Source organism: Notamacropus eugenii, chromosome 2, assembly GCF_028372415.1.
Source record: "Notamacropus eugenii isolate mMacEug1 chromosome 2, mMacEug1.pri_v2, whole genome shotgun sequence".
Lineage (NCBI taxonomy): Eukaryota > Metazoa > Chordata > Mammalia > Diprotodontia > Macropodidae > Notamacropus > Notamacropus eugenii.
The window spans coordinates 112492639-112508584 of NC_092873.1; the positions used below are offsets into that span (position 1 = coordinate 112492639).

The 15946-nt window shown below is 37.9% G+C and overlaps 1 protein-coding gene across 4 annotated transcripts in view; it reads left to right on the forward strand.

The window, feature by feature from the left end:
• The window catches only part of ADGRF4 (adhesion G protein-coupled receptor F4), a 37358-nt gene that overhangs the window by 3146 nt on the left and 18266 nt on the right, over positions 1 to 15946 (forward strand). For 3 of the 4 annotated variants that reach the window (XM_072642400.1, XM_072642402.1, XM_072642404.1), the window contains exons 2-4: positions 6300 to 6408; positions 8295 to 8349; positions 12784 to 12935. In XM_072642400.1, coding sequence (XP_072498501.1) covers positions 6316 to 6408; positions 8295 to 8349; positions 12784 to 12935 — 300 coding nt within the window. In that variant the 5' untranslated portion in view covers positions 6300 to 6315. Of the gene's footprint in view, positions 1 to 2305; positions 6409 to 8294; positions 8350 to 12783; positions 12936 to 15946 lie in introns of those variants that run through there. The other variant, XM_072642401.1, reaches the window with a different exon arrangement.

A 15946-nucleotide genomic window follows, 5' to 3' on the forward strand; every position in this document is an offset into this window, starting at 1 on the left:
GCTTTGGGGGTTTGGTACTCTGAGTCATTCAGTCCCTCCACTTAGGAATTAGAAAAGTGGAAAATATATGGAGTAGGTGATCATTAATTAATTTGAGGGAGGGAGGTTGATAGCATCTGAACCCAAGTTCATTATCTTCCAGTGTGGAAACTTCCTGCATAGACGCACACTTACAACTCATCAGTAACTTATGATTTTAGAGAGCTGCCTAGCAGTACCCAGAGGTTGTGACCTACTTAAAAAAAAAAAAAACAAAAAAAAAACTAAACAAAACCGGCTCTACCCATCTCACTTAGGCTGGAAAGTTACAGAGCTACTCATAGGCCTGATCCCACTATTATTGGCATGGGTGCTGACTTGCTCCATTTTCAGGCTATTCACCCTTCCTTAGGCAACCTGCTTTTTTACCCTCTACTTTGCATCCCTCCCCTTCCTCAGTTCCTGGAGGCTCTTCACATTGGTGCTAAACTTAGTGTAGACACCAGAATGACAAGATCCACTGAAGCTCAGAATTTCAGAACTGAAGAAATCTACCAGCCTGGGAATTCCTCTCTCTCTTCCCCCTACCAGTTGTAATTACAGATCTTAAGTGATTTACCCATGGATGCACAGCTAATACATGTTAAAGGCAAGACTCGAACCCAGATCTACTTGACTGCCATATACCGCTTTGCTCCCTAGGTGATTATAATACAGTTTGTAATCCTACCTAGGGTGAATCTAGACCTGTGATGTTAAACTCAAATAGTAAGGAATTCCTGCAGGCTACATACTGTCTTAGAAAGTCATATTAACATTATATATGTTGTACTGTATTTTAAAATTTATTTTGTTCAACATTTCCCAATTATATTTTAATCTGGTTTGGTTTAGCAATGGGGATTTTTGCTGGCCACAAGTTTAACACTTGTGATGTAGATAGCCAAGAAGTTATGGAATAATCTACTGGCCTACCAGAAATGCTCACTAGACTTTTCCACACTGATTAGGGTTACTGTAATGATACCCTTCATTGTAAGACTATTAGAGGCTGGTGTAGCCCTGTAGCTGGGTGTTGAGCATAGGGAAGGATGGCTATTGTCTTCTTGTAGCCTTCTCTTCTACTAGGCCAGCCCTAATTTTTCTCAGACCCTGAGCTGGAGGGACCAGGTAGGTTCTTGCTCCTCATACATTGGCATCATTATAATCATTGCTAGAAGATAGGATTGTATTGGTATTAGATATAGTAGAAAATAGGAACAGAAGGCAGTATTATACAGTGGAGAATATTCTCACTCAGAAGTCAAGGGACCAGATTTCAAATTCTATTTCTTACAATCCCAGTATAAGTTAAGTCACTTAATCTCCCTGAGTCTCAGTTTCCTCATCTGTAAAAAGAATGAGTTGAACTGGTCAGTCTCTGAGGTCTCTCCTAGCTCTAGATCTATGATCCCAATCCTGTAGGGGAAGAGTCAGCCTCAGAGCCCTCCTCTCATCCTCTGCTTGATCTGTCTCTGCTTGCCCATGATGACTTTATCCCTATGGATCAATCAAATGTTCTTTTCCCTCTCTGCGGGAAGCGAATCATTGTTATTTTAAATCAGAGCGTCTTTCATTTAGTCTAGCTATCTATAATTACCATGTCCAGACTAGCAATCAAAAAATAAGAGGGGACAGTACTCATTTGTGTGTGTGTCTATGTGTGTATGTGCATGTATGTGTACGTGTGTGTGTTTAGTGGAGATGGTTAAAAGAAAGGAGGCTGGCACTTGGCATACTTCCTAATTCCTTTGTAGAAAAAGTTGTTGATTCAGTTCCAGCCCTTAGAGAAGCTGCTATTCCAGATGATTGGGTGCTTATGCCCTTGAAGGAGACTGTACAGCGGGCTACTGGTAATGAGGTGTGTCAGCTCCCATCCATCTTGGCATCCATTGTGCCAAAACCAGTCAGCCAGTTAATTTTTTGTGTCATCACCAGAAGCAAGGTTGCGAAGCTTTCTTGGTGATGCTCCACCCACTTTAAGTACCCTTCTGCTTCCTTTCAGTATATTTTCCACCCCCACCAAGTGCTCAGTCCCATATTCTCCCTTTCCCTAGTTTCTCTGACCTTGCTCTTTGCTCCAGACTGCTCCTGACCTTTTCTTCCTCTACCAAACCTGTCCTCTCTCTTTTTTTCAGAACCCCATTGTGTTGACTAATTTCTGATAAACCAATTCAATGCTATAGCAAAAAAAAAAAAAAAAAAAAAAGCTTAGTTCAAGCACTGCCTCTACATGAAGCCTTTCCTGATGCCTCCAGGTTCTAGTGCTACCATCCTCACATTTTTTAAAATATCTATTTTGTTGTTATTTATGCACACGTTATCTCCTCTGACAGAATCTAAGCTCCTTGAAAGCAGGGACACTATCATTTTTGTCTTTGCATCTACAATGATTAGTGCAGTGACTGGTAATATACAGCAGGAGCTTAACAAATGCTTTTTGCTTAATTGCAAACATTTCCATTTTTATAGGAGCTTTCATTGTTCTAATCTAAAGATGAAGCTAAATACTAGAGGGAAAGACATTTTTGATCAGGGAGAACCTTTCCCTCAAATTATGCCATATCAGTGACTTTATACTTATTAGTTCTAAAGCAGAGTTCTGATAATGCTAATGTGATGACATATCCCTAAAGCTGTAAGTAAGGTGGAACCATTAGGGTTTTGAGCAGGTCATATGGATATCCTTTGGCCTGTTGGCCCTATACCGTATTGCACTATTGCCAAGGTTTCCACCCTTCTCCTAGGGCCTGCCTTTATTCCACCTGCAACCTCCCCTCTATCTAGTAAGATAGTAAGGAAGTATCCTTACAAGTTTTGGGGGCTTAGTGGTTGTTGAGCACGTTTTAGGAGTTGGATCTAAATTCACTGGGGGAGCGACCAGCTGTCATCCTGTAGCCCTACTGCATCTGAATGGGACAATCTGTGTTCCGTGCTGTACTCTCCTAATGTCTTTTCCCTGGGTGATAACATTCTTCGAGGTGATTCTGTTCATCTTTCAGAGTTCAGAGGGCAGGTCTCATGAAGATATAGGGTTTCCATTCTTGGAAGTATGTTGGTCATCTGCTTATATTTTAGACCAATGTTCTTTCATTTGTAGAACAATTTGGGCACCTCTCACCATTTCTCCTCTAACCTTCCTCACGGTTTGGTGCATGTTTTGTCCTGAGTAAGCCTTTGAGTAGGTTTGAGTAGGTAAAGAAAGATTCTATAAACAACCAATTTTGGGAGAACAGTCAAATTATTTCAACCTGACCATTCATTCATTCATTCATGAATCTATGTATTCATTCAATCAATGAATCAAACACCAGAAATTAAATGTCTGCTGTTGTTCTAAAGGCCATGCTTGCCCTGAGGGAGATACAAAGATAATTAAGATATAGCTCTTTCTTTTAAAGAGTTTATAATCTAGTAGGAGGAATATGGAAAATACCTAAACTTGCACTACTACATCATAACATATAGCAATTACAAAATAATCATTATTAGATCAAGAAATTATCCATCAATAAACATTTATTAATCACCTACTCTATACCAGGTACTGTGCTGGGAATGTGAGAGCAAAATTCCCTTAATTATACTGATTTATTCATTGTACTATCCACAATCCTATTAAATTCCCTCAAGATTACATTCCTGAAGTGACATGTTGACATATACAATATACAAAGTAGATACATGATAATCTCAGATAGCAAGGTTTGAGCATCTGGAGGGAGGAGCATCCTGCAAAAAAGTTCTTGAACAGAGCTCTGAAGGAAAATAGACATTGAAAGAGATAGAAATGAGGAGGGAAAGCATTCCAGGCATGGAGGACAGTCAGATGTGTGAAGAATAGAAAGCAGACCAGTATAATTGGACCACAGATTGCTGGAAATGGAATAATGTATAATAAATCTAGAAAGGGAGGAAGAGCTAAATTGTGAAGAGTTTTTAACAGCCAAGCAGAAGTGTTTGTATTTGATCCTAGAGGCAATAGGGAGCCATTGGAGTTTATTGAGTAGGGAGGTGATGTAGTAAGACCTTTGCTTTAGGAAAATCACTTTGTGAACTTTTGGAGGATGGGTTGGAATGCAGAGAGACTTGAGTCAGGGAGACCAATTAGGAGGCTATTGTAATAGTCTTGATTAGGGATGAGGATGGACTGAACCAGGGTGATGTCTATGAGTGTAAAGAAAGGGATGTATTGCAGGAAATATTGTGGAGGTACAAATATACAAATACCAAGATTTGGTGATGGAGAAGCCTGCAAAACACACACAAAAAAACCACAAAACAAACGAACAAAAAACCCAGTTCTTAACATCCAGGAACTACACAGAGAAGGAAATAGATAGTAATTTGGGACAAAGGTGAGCACTAACTATTGAGGCAATCAGGGAACTGGAAAGTGCATAATTTGTGTCATCATCCTCTGGGGAGGATGTGCTGATGACATAAACATGGTGATGCAGTAATTGTAGTGATGAAAAGAATTTCTCAAGGACGGTGTCTCAAAGGTAAGAGAAATGGGAGAAGTGATGACTGGGGGCAGGAGGCCTGAATTCTATTTCAGTGCCACACCTGTCCTTACGGAACAGGTTTGAATGTTTCTGCACCTTAACTCCTTCATCTCAAAAAGGGATACTTGGATTTGTACTTGGAGCATGGGAAAAAGAGATCTTATGCGGCCATAGGCATAATTTGTTTTGAGCTTCTTGGAGCTCATATATTAAAGAAATACTAAGAAAAATATTGGGCATTTACATAACTATTCTGCTCAGAAAAGTCTCCAGGGTGCCAATGGGGTTCCATTCTTTGGGGGCATACCACTTATCTCCTCTGTATTTTAAATCAGTATTCTTTAAATTGCAGAGGATTTGGATGACTCAGTTACTTCTCACTCAACAACTTCTCACACACTTCTCTTGGCTCAGTGTATGTCTTTTATTTCCCTGACTTTTCAAAAATATTATGGGAGAAATATTTCCTCTCTGAGTTCATGTGGTGCAACCAAATATATATTTACCACAATGCAGAAATTATGGAGATAAAAAATTAGGTTTTGTTGGTATGCTCAAGCATAGGTTCAGGCCTCAGGGAAAACCTGAACAATCATTAGTATTCTAACAAGGTTTTTTTATGGAAAAAAATCATATCAGAGTGACAAAGAAAAATTCATTTACATATTGTGATCTTATGCCTTGCTCTTGGGCCATAAAAGTTTACAAGATAGAGCCATAATCCCATGCTTATTCCAATATCATAAAAGTGGAACAAACTTAAACAGAATCATAGTCTCATTCATCCTCTAAGGAAACAAACCTGGTTAAACAAACTCTATAGGCAAACTAATTCAGTTTACAATTTAAACTATATTTAGAGAATTACAAATAGATTGATTGAGGAGGAGAATTTATATGTTGCCAAGGAGTGGGGAAAGTTGAGATTCTTCCTCTGGTTTCTTACCAAAGAATGCTTAAGGCTCTAAGTACATTTTTACATTCCATGGGACAGCTTTTGGTAAGGTAAGGCTAAGATTAACCAAAGTTTGCAGGAGAAATGGCCCTGAGACCAAATAATAAAAAGGGAAATCATAAATTCCCAGACAAGAATAACAATAATCTTATATCCAACTTCAATTCACCCATGCAATAGTCAGTCCTCTGAACACTGAAAACACAAAAAGTTTAGAAACTTGTCACAGGATGGTTTCTATCTGAATTTCGTTGAACATAAACTCAGAAGAATAGTGGAAGTAGGATGATTTATGCAGCTGTGTAAAATCAGATAGAAATGAGGCCACTCCATTGGACATAAGGATCTGTCCAATCCAGATTGACTTGGTTTTAAAATGTAATATCAGCATTGTTTTACTGCTTTTTTATTTATTTTGCTCAATATTTCCCAACTACATCTTAATCTGCTTTAGGCTGGTGTGGTAGATAGGGAGTTATCCTTGGAGAAAAGATGACTGATTCAAGTCTTACCTCAGATATATACTGGTTGTATGACCCTGAGCAAATAAGTCACGTAATGTTCCATTAGCCTAGGTAATTCTCTAAGTTATGAAACTGGTGCCAATCTGCCTTGGTAGAAGGGATTAGTTTTTCCTTTGGGGGTTCTCTATACCAGTGAAATTATAGTTCTGGTTAAAAAAGATGAGAGCTCACATTTGTTTAGAGCTGTAAAGTTTGCAAAAGAAGCACAATCAGCAGATGTCTACCACAACCACCTGTCTGTGCCAATAAATGGAATTAAGACCTTCAACTGGATTCATCTTTTCTTCCCTCCAGGTGAAGAGATTCATGTATGAAAATGGTATCTGCAGTGATCACATTTTGCTGTTTATTAATATTTTTGGCCACAGAGTGCTACCACCAGAGACCAAAGCTCCATCCAAAAGTAAGCTTGTGAACAAAAACTAGGAGAACATCGTATTGCCTCAGTCGTCTAAAAATCCTAAACCTGGGGTCAAATAATAGATTGTAGGGTTGCTCATGAATCCATTGTATGTTTTCAGAGTTTTCTGGGGATTAAAAATTCACTCCTGTTCTAAGCATCATCAAGGAGTAAAGGAGGGAAAATTGAATGGGAGGAGGGAGGGGAAACAAAACCAAATCAAACCATATGACAGAGGACCAATATGGCAATGGAATAATCAGATAAAATGGAACGCTGCAAGCTAGGAAGACCACAGGGAGGTACTGTGATGTAACAGAAGTACCAGTGGACTAGGGAGTTGATTCCTGGATTCCAGGTGAAGCGTTGGTATTTGCCAGCCATGTGACATTTGGCAAATTAATTTACCTTTCTGGTAATAAGGGGTAGGCCTGACTGACCTCTAAAGTGTCTTCACTCTGTGTTCATTCATCACTTCTCTAAGGAATTGCAGGCATATTCCATGACATATGTAGAGATGATTAGCTTTTTATTGTTCATGGAGAAGCTTTTTGGTAACAGTGTTGTGACTATGCTTTCCCAGGGAGACAATGTCCACAAAAGTACTATTTGTACTAATTGAACAGTTGGGCAATAATGATCCCAGCCCACGTGAAGAAACAATTTGTTTGTAAACTCTGATCATATACACATCTCCTATAGCTTATTGCCATTTTGAGATTCATTGTTTAGGAAGTGCTTCCCTCAAAACATTCCCATGAGGTCGGTACTGCAAGTTTTATTATATACATTTTATAGGTGAGGAAGCTGGGAATGTGAATTTATCCAAAGACTTATCTAATGTCACATGGCTAGAAGGGAGACCTTCCAACTCTTTGTTGAAAGCTGTTTCCATCAAGGAGGTAGTATGTTACGATGAAATGGGCACACCCTCCGGGATATGAACATCTGAGTTCAAAACTCATCTCTGACGCTTACTTTGTGGATGACTTCAGGTTAAGTTACTTATCCCTCTCTGAGGTTGGCTTCCTTGTCTGTGAAAGGAGAGGTTTGGTCTAGGCACCTTGTGAGGTCTCTCTCAGCTCCAACTCCATTTTTTTAATGTTCCTTACCTCCGTGGCTTCAGTTTCCCTAGCTGTGAAGTAAGGGACTCAAGCTAGATGCCTTCTGAGGTCCCTTCCAACTTTAGATCTTTCATCTTATTTTTTTTTTGTTGTTGCTTGAACATCTTTTTTTAAGATAGTTTTTAAATTTTCCTCCAATTGCATGTAAAGGCAATTTTAGACATTCCTATTTTATAAGATTTTGAGTTCCAAATTTTCTCCCTTTTTCTCTTCTCTCCCCCCTTAAGTAGTAAGCAATTTGATAAAGGTTATATATGTTCAATCATGGAAAATATACATCTGTAATAGTCACTTTTATCTTATTACTGATCTTTCTAGCCTCAGTTTTGCCATCTGTAAAATGAGGGAGTTGTACAAGATGCCCTCTGAGGTCTCTTCTGGCTCTAACTCTATTATCCTATTATTAATGGCCTCCCAATCTTCAGTTTCCCCATCTGCAAAATGAGAGAGGTTGGACTGGATGCCTTCCAACATCCATTCTGGCTCTGTCTATTATATTTATTGACCTTGTCCTCAGTTCCCCCACCTGTAAAATGAAGGAAATGAGCCAGGTGACTCTTGAGGTCCCTTCCACCTTTAGACCTATGGTTCCATGATCCAAAGCTATGGTGTTTCCCAAGCAGCCCTATGAAAGAAGTGTCATATAGGGTCTTCCTAGCACCAAAAAAAAAAAAAAAAAAAAAAATCTTTCCCACCTCAGGGATAAACAGAGGTAAGGAAGGAGAACCATAATAAAGAACACATTTGGGAACTTGTGTTTTTCAGGTTGGTGACATAACTCAAGGTCTGAAAGAAAAATCAAAGATCAGGGGCTTCCAAGGTATGTAATTGAGGAATTCTTTACCATTTCAGAAATCAAGAAGGAAGAGGGAAAACAAAGCAGGTCCCTGACACCTGCAGTTGGGGAACAAATATATCTGAGTTTTTCATACAAATTGAAAATATTTTCCCTAAATTTATTAGTAAAATATTTACTCTTAGTATTCTGCCTTCTTTGGCAGAGTAGTCAGTGAAATGAGTGAAGTCTTGTTGAGTGGATAAAGAACATGATTTGGAGTCAGAGGAGCTGGGTCTAAATTATGGCTCTGCCATTTTTTGCCCGTTTAACCCTAACGAATTTGCTTTTACTTAACTTACCCTCAGTTCTTCCACTTGTAAAAGGAACGTCATAATATTTGTGCAGGTTTCTCATGAGCCTGAAAGGGACATAATAGAACAATGATAACATCCTTTTAGATCTGGAAGTGGCTTCAGAAATAATTTTATAGATAAGGAAACTGAGGCTCAGGGGAGGTTAAGTGACTTGCTTGAGGTCACGCTGGTAATGTCATCATAGAGACTTGAGCCTTCATCCTTTGGATTCAGACCTCTTTTTCTTTTTTAATGTTCTATGAGAGTACTTTGTATGTGAGTATAGCTGCTCCTGTTATTTTCTATCATCATCAGCATGGTTTAAAATATACCGACTTTAAGGAGCTAGATAAATGATGATTACTAAGGATGCTGAAGTTGTATCTTTATACTAATGAGCTGTCTAAACACAAGGGAATAATAATAATTAATAATACTAATAATCAAATGACAATTACCACTTATTGATGCTTTATTTGAGAAAAACAACGTTACCTTGTGTGATTCTACAGGCACTAAGTGCCTTTTGAAAATTCTTGTCCTCAAATTTATAGATGATAAAACTGAGGCACAGAATGGTGAAGTCCAGGGTCATTAAACTAATGTCTAAGGCAGAAATTGAACCCTGGTCTTGTTGACTCCAAGTCTAGCATTGTATCTACTGTACCATGCAACCTAATAGTCAATAGTTTCTATTAGCTAATTAACATAATAGTTGCTATTTAAATTTTGTAAAGTTATTTATGCATACATATTTTGTGTATAACTTTACAAAATTTAAATGATAATTTCTAAAATATAAATTTATATATGTTTATAGAAAATATTGCATCATATGATATGTAATTATGATGTATACATATACATGTTTGTATATGTGTGTATGTGTAGAAATGGATGGATGGATAGATAGATACCATAGTCAACCAGGAGAGATATTAGTGAATTGACCAAAGGATCTGTCTTTGGATCTGTGCTGTTCCACATTTTTATGCATAACCTGGAGGGAGATAGAGTTACCATGTTTTTCAGATTTACAGATATCCCAAAGCCCAGAGATATAATTAGTACATTGGATGTTAGAGTCAAAATCTGAAAAATCAAGCCAAGAAATATTTACTAAGTGGCTATTAAGTACAGTCATTGTGCTAAGCAGTAGAGATACAAAGAAAAATAATCCTTATTCTCAAGGAACTCACAGTCTAGTGAAAGAGAAAACATGCAAAAAATTGTGTACCAACAAAATATGTTTGCGCACAAATGGAGATATTCCAAGAGGGAAGGTACAAAAATTAAGATTGGTTAGGAAAGGCTTCTTGAAGAAAATCACTGAGACTTAAAGGAAGTTGGTGGCCCAGAGGATAGAGTGCCAGGCCTGGAATCAGGAAGACTCATTTTTCTGAGTTCAAATCTGATTTCTGACACTGACTAGCTGTGTCACCCTGGGCAAGTCACATAACCCTATTTGCCTCAATTTCCTCATTTGTAAAATGAGCTGAAGAAGGAAATGGTGAATCACTCCAGTATTTTGCCAAGAAAACCCCAAACAGGGTCACAGAGGATTAGACATGACTGATACAAGATTGAACTGAACTGAACAGAGGAAAGTCAGAACATGGAGATGAAGAAGCAGAGAATTCCAGAAATGGGGGACAGCCAGTGAAAATGCATGGAATCCGGGAATTTAATGTCTTGTGCAAGGATCAGCAAGTTGTCTAGAATCACTAGATCACAGGGTATGTTGAGGAGAGCATAAAATATGGCAAGACTAGAAGGTACAAAGGAGTCAGATTATAAATAGCTTTTGTAAGTCAAACAGTATTTTACATTTGATCCTAGAGGTAATATGGAGTCGCTGAATGGGCTAAGGGTATAGGCGTTGGACATGGTCAGACCTGTGCTTTAGAAAGATCACTTTGACTAAAAGAATGGAGGACAGATTAGAGTGGGAAGAGACTCACCAGAAAACAATTGCATGATCCAGGTGTGAGGTGATAAGGACCTGTACCAAAGAGGTCTAAGTGTTAGAAGAGAGAAGGAAACACATATAAAAGATGTCATGAAGGTAGAATCAACAGAACTTGGCAACACACTGAACTGGGTTGGGGGAGGGAGGATTTGAAGATGACATCCAGTTGTGAGCCTGGGTGAGTAGGAGAATGGTGGCATCTTCAACAGTAATAGGGAAGTTAGAAAGAAGAGCAGCAGGATAGAAACAGGCTGACTCTAGTAGAAAGAAATTTTAGAGATAAATGTAAAATCCCATACTTGCATTTAAAGAATCATCTGCACATGTAACAAATAGGGGTCATGTGGCTATCTAGGCCAGGGGTGGGGAACCTGCCACCTTGAGGCCACATGTGACCTTGCAGGTCCTTGGGTGTGGCCTTTTGACTGAGTCCAAGTTTTACAGGACAAATCCTTTTATTAAGATGATTTTATTCTGTGAAGGTTGGATTCAGTCAAAGGGCTGCACTTGAGGACCTACAGGTCCACATGTGGCCTTGAGGCTGCAGGTTCTCTACCCCTGATATAGATTATATCCAGAGAAGTGTGACTTAGACTATGAGAGGACTAGAGAGTGTCTCATATTTGGATCAGTTGATGGAATTGGTAGACTGGAGAAAAGAAGACTTGGTGGGGGCATCTTTACTGTTTTCAAGCATTTGAAGAGCTCTCAGTTGAAAGGATTAGACTTGTTCTATTTCCCATGTTTGTTCTGAGAAAAAATGCTTTGCAAACCATAATATATGTTATTTTGCTATAACTTAGCCACAGAGATTGCAAATTGCAGAGACAAGTTTCAGCTAGATCAACGGAAAACTTTTCTGACAATCAGAGTTGTCCAGAAATAGAATAATTGGGGTACTGAGGTGGCACAATGGATAGAGTGCTGGCCGTAGAGTCAGGAAGACCTGAGTTCAAATATGACCTTGGACACTTCTCTGGACAAATTCATTTAATCTGTTTGTCTCAGTTTCCTCATTTGTAAGATGGGGATAACAATAGCACCTACCTCCTGGGGTTGTTTTAAGGATCACATGAGATAATAATTGAAAAGTATTTAACATAATACCTAGCATATCATAAGCACTACATAAATGTTAGCTAATGTGATTATCATTATTAATAGAGTGATGAGCTCTCTATGCTTGGAGGTTTTCAGGGAGAAGCTGAATGATTAATTGTTGTAGACATTTACCAAGGATTCCTGTATGATCTCTGAGGTTTCTTCTAACTCTGAGATGGTAGAAAAAACAGCTGCTTTGATGGAGGAAATACCTTAATGGCATGGTGTATGATTTGTTTTGTTTTGTTTTGTTTTGTTTTGCTTCTGCATATTCTCAGCTACACGTAGGGGCACCTAGTAAGTGGGTTTGCAGAAAGTAAAATGTTTAGATTAGTACAACTTAGCTCTGTGGTTAGAAAGAGGAAATGTAGAGTAAGGAAGCTAGGGTCTCCTTAGTTGAGGAACTTTCTTTTTTTAAAAATTAATTAATTTATTTTTAGTTTTCAACATTCAACATTCAACATTCATTTCCACAAGATTTTGAGTTCCAAATTTTCTCCCCATCTCTCCCCTCCTCCCATGCCAAGATAGCATGCATCCTGATTACCCCTTCCCCCAATCTGCCCTCCCTCCTATCACTCCCCCTGTTTCTCTTGTCCCCTTGCCCTCTATTTTCTTGTAGGACAAGATAGAGTTCTATACTCCATTGCCTGTATATGAGAAATTTCATAAGAAGATAAAATTCTGGACTTAGACTCAGAAAAATCCATGTTCAAATCCCATCTCTGATCTTATTAGTAGCGATGTGCCTATGAGCATCCAGATCTCTCAGCATCAGTTTTCTCATCTGTAATAAAAGGATAATTATACCTGTTAACACCTGCCTGAAAGGGTGGGTTCTTATGAGGTCTGAGTGAGATAATGTGTGGAGTAAAAGACTGTGCAACTCCCAGAAAGCTATATGAGTGAGAGCTAGTATGAGCTGACTTTCCCCTGCAGCTGAACTTGAACAGGCGTCATCGGACTTGTATCTTACAATGCCTTGGAGATCATGAAAATACTAGCTGCCTGACCTTTGGTAATGCTGATTGGGTGTCCCTTCTTTCCCCTTAGGGCAATGCCAAGGCATCTGTAGGAATGGCTCCAGCTGCACACAGCTCTGTGAGAAGCCCTTTCGTGGAGAAATAGGATTCACATGTAATAACAGAAGGTGGCAAAAATCCAGTGAAACATGCACCAGTCTAACTGTCCAAACACTTTTTCAGGTGATGATATGTTTGTTACATTATTGGGTATGGGCCAATGAAAGGTGTGGTAAGAAGCTGATGGAAAGTTAGGAAAGTTAATGTTATCAGTCTGAGGGGTTAAGTACACCTGAAGCTTCATTCATCATTAAGCTTTTGATGCCCTAAAAGAGATATTTCTGATGGACTCAGTCTAGGACCACATTGGAAGGCTACTTAGCATGGTGGATACGATATTGAACCTTAAGCCAGTGTCCTGAGTTTGAATCGTTCCTCAGGTACATATTAGCTATGTGACCCTGGGCAATTAATTTGACTTCTCTCATCCTCAGTTTTCTTCTCTGAAAAATGTGAATATTAATAGTACCTAATTTTAATAGTTGTGAAGGACTTGTGAAAACGAAATGAGAAAATAAATGAGTAAAGCACTCTGTAAATCTTTAAGCCCTATGTACATGTTAGTTACAATTATTCTTTAGGAAAAATCTTGAGGGAAAGTTTGTCACACACTAATCCTCCCGTGCCTATCCCACAGCTACCCCTAAATCTCAAGGGTCTTTTTTTCCTTCTTGATCAGGCCTCTCTCCTTCACCCTTCAGCCATTCAATATCTTTAGTCTCTTGCTATCAAAATTTGCTTTGAAAAAAGAATCTGAAAATGGCAGGAGTGTACAGTTGTTTCTTCCTGCAGCTGCTAAGAAGCGGATAGAGTGCTGGGCTTGGAGTTAGGAAGACTCATTTTCCTGAGTTCAAATCTGCCCTCAGACACTTACTAGTTGGGTGACCCTGAGCAAGGCATTTAACCCTGTTTGCCTCAGTTTCTTTATCTGTAAAATGAGCTAGAGAAAGAAATGACAAGTCAGAAAGAAATGGCAAGCCACTCTAGTATCTTTGACAAGAGTCGGACAAGATTGAAAAATACCCACCTATATGTATGAATATATACATATATACTAGTGTATGCATATATGTATATATTAATGGCCCAGAGTCATATAACTTACATTATATTCATATATAATGTATATATTGCATTAGATAGATAAAAGTCTTCACCTAAAGGGATGAAGCCCCTTTCTTTCAGGTACCAGGTGGACGGGGGGCAGCATGGAACTTTGGGTCAGCAGCATCTTCTTTCTATTCCTGATCTCCCTTTCGGAAGCAGTTGCTTGTTTACCTTATCCATGAGTCCATTTGGCCGGAGTTATTGTGGCCATGTCTTTCCTAGCAGAGGCCACCAAACTTGACCTATAGGGAACCAGATAAATTATTATTTCCAGGGAGGCTTAAGAGGAAAGTTGATCCTGGTGATCTGAGTAGACACAAGAGAATAATGTAATAATAGTATATAATAATGTAATATATAATAGTGTATAATAATAATGTAATAATAGTAACTGTAGTGATAATAATAGCTAACATTTAATTCTACCTTTCAGAGGTGCAGGTATTGCTATTATATAGAGGTAATAGACTTAGTAGGATTGGTAGGGCATAATCTTAAAATTGCTTTTCCAAGTGGCAAACCTATCCACAGTAATCCTTATCTACAAACTAATGAGCTTGAACCAGATGATTTCCAAGGTCCCTTCCAGTTTTAACGTTCTATATCTCTGTGACTCAGCCCAGGAGGTTCTTTGGAGTTTTGTTCAATGAGCTGATCTTTTCCAAGATGGCCCATCGCTGGTGGTGGGCATATAGCCCAGGTGGCCATGAAATAGAATGAAGCTAACAAGCCCACCACATGGACATGAAGCCTGTAACCTTGATCGTATTACTAATTTCCAAGGTCTAATTCATTAAGCTACCCAACTAAAAACTTCCATATTTTAGAGACTTAATGCAATACCCTTTTTAAATATTTCTTTCTCCTAAAAGAGCTATAATTCACTTAAAAAGAAAATGCAGATTCAAATTTAATAAATTAAACAATAACAGTATTTTTTGTCCCCTTCTGAATTCCTCTTCTGTTAACATCTGATTTTGTTTATTGATGTAATTTTATAGAAAACATAGAGTGATCTAAAATTCTTAGTACAGGTTCAAGCTTTAATACATAGCTTGAAATGGCACTAAGCCTTCTGGGATGCCCTGTATATTGTCTCTAGGAGGTATTTCTATTTTGGGTGATTGGGGAAATTGAAAAAAAAATCACCAGTCACCAGTTCCACCCACTGCTTTTTATTCTTCCTCCTAAGTTGATTTGCTTTTTAAACCAGGGGCATTATGTATATCTCATAATCTTCACTTCACCCATTTCGTTTATAGCTTTGCTAAGTGAAATTCGCAAATCATTTTATATTGTACACATTCTATTTTGTATATTTCTATTCTGATTTATTTATCTGTATCAGGTTTTATACATCTTTCTATATCTTTTTGTACTCTTATTCGTTATTTCTTATGGAGTAATAAATTCCATTTTAAATTAATCAATCAATAAACATTTATTAAGTGCCTACTATATGCCAGGTACTACTGGGGATACTAAAGGAGACAAAAGACAGTTCCTACCCCTGAGGCAGCAATCTAATTGAGCTTGTAATCTATTGGGGAGACAACATACAAACACATATACAAAGCAAGCCATATATAGGATACATAGGAAATAATTAACAGACAAAAAACAATGAAATTGAGATCCTATCACATCTTAGTAATTTGTCCAAATGATTTCAAGGACTTCATTAAGCTGAAGTGTCCAAGGAATTGAGGTAAAATGACTCTTTTAGAAATTTTCCTTTTTGTTATTTTGAACTTGATAAACACTTACAAACATTAAGACTTCCCTATGCAAAGAAGAACATAAAAAGAAGATTGTATATGAAATCATAAATCTCTATCACATGTAGCTTGTTTTTAAAAAATATATAATATACTATATAATAATATATATAATAAAATGTACAATGTAATAGAAATATACATAATATAATATAAAATATATAATAACTTCTTAGTTTCAATACTATTCTGCTTGTCTGTGTCTCCTCAATTTCTGTGCATTTAAGAACAATCTTTCAATGACTCTTT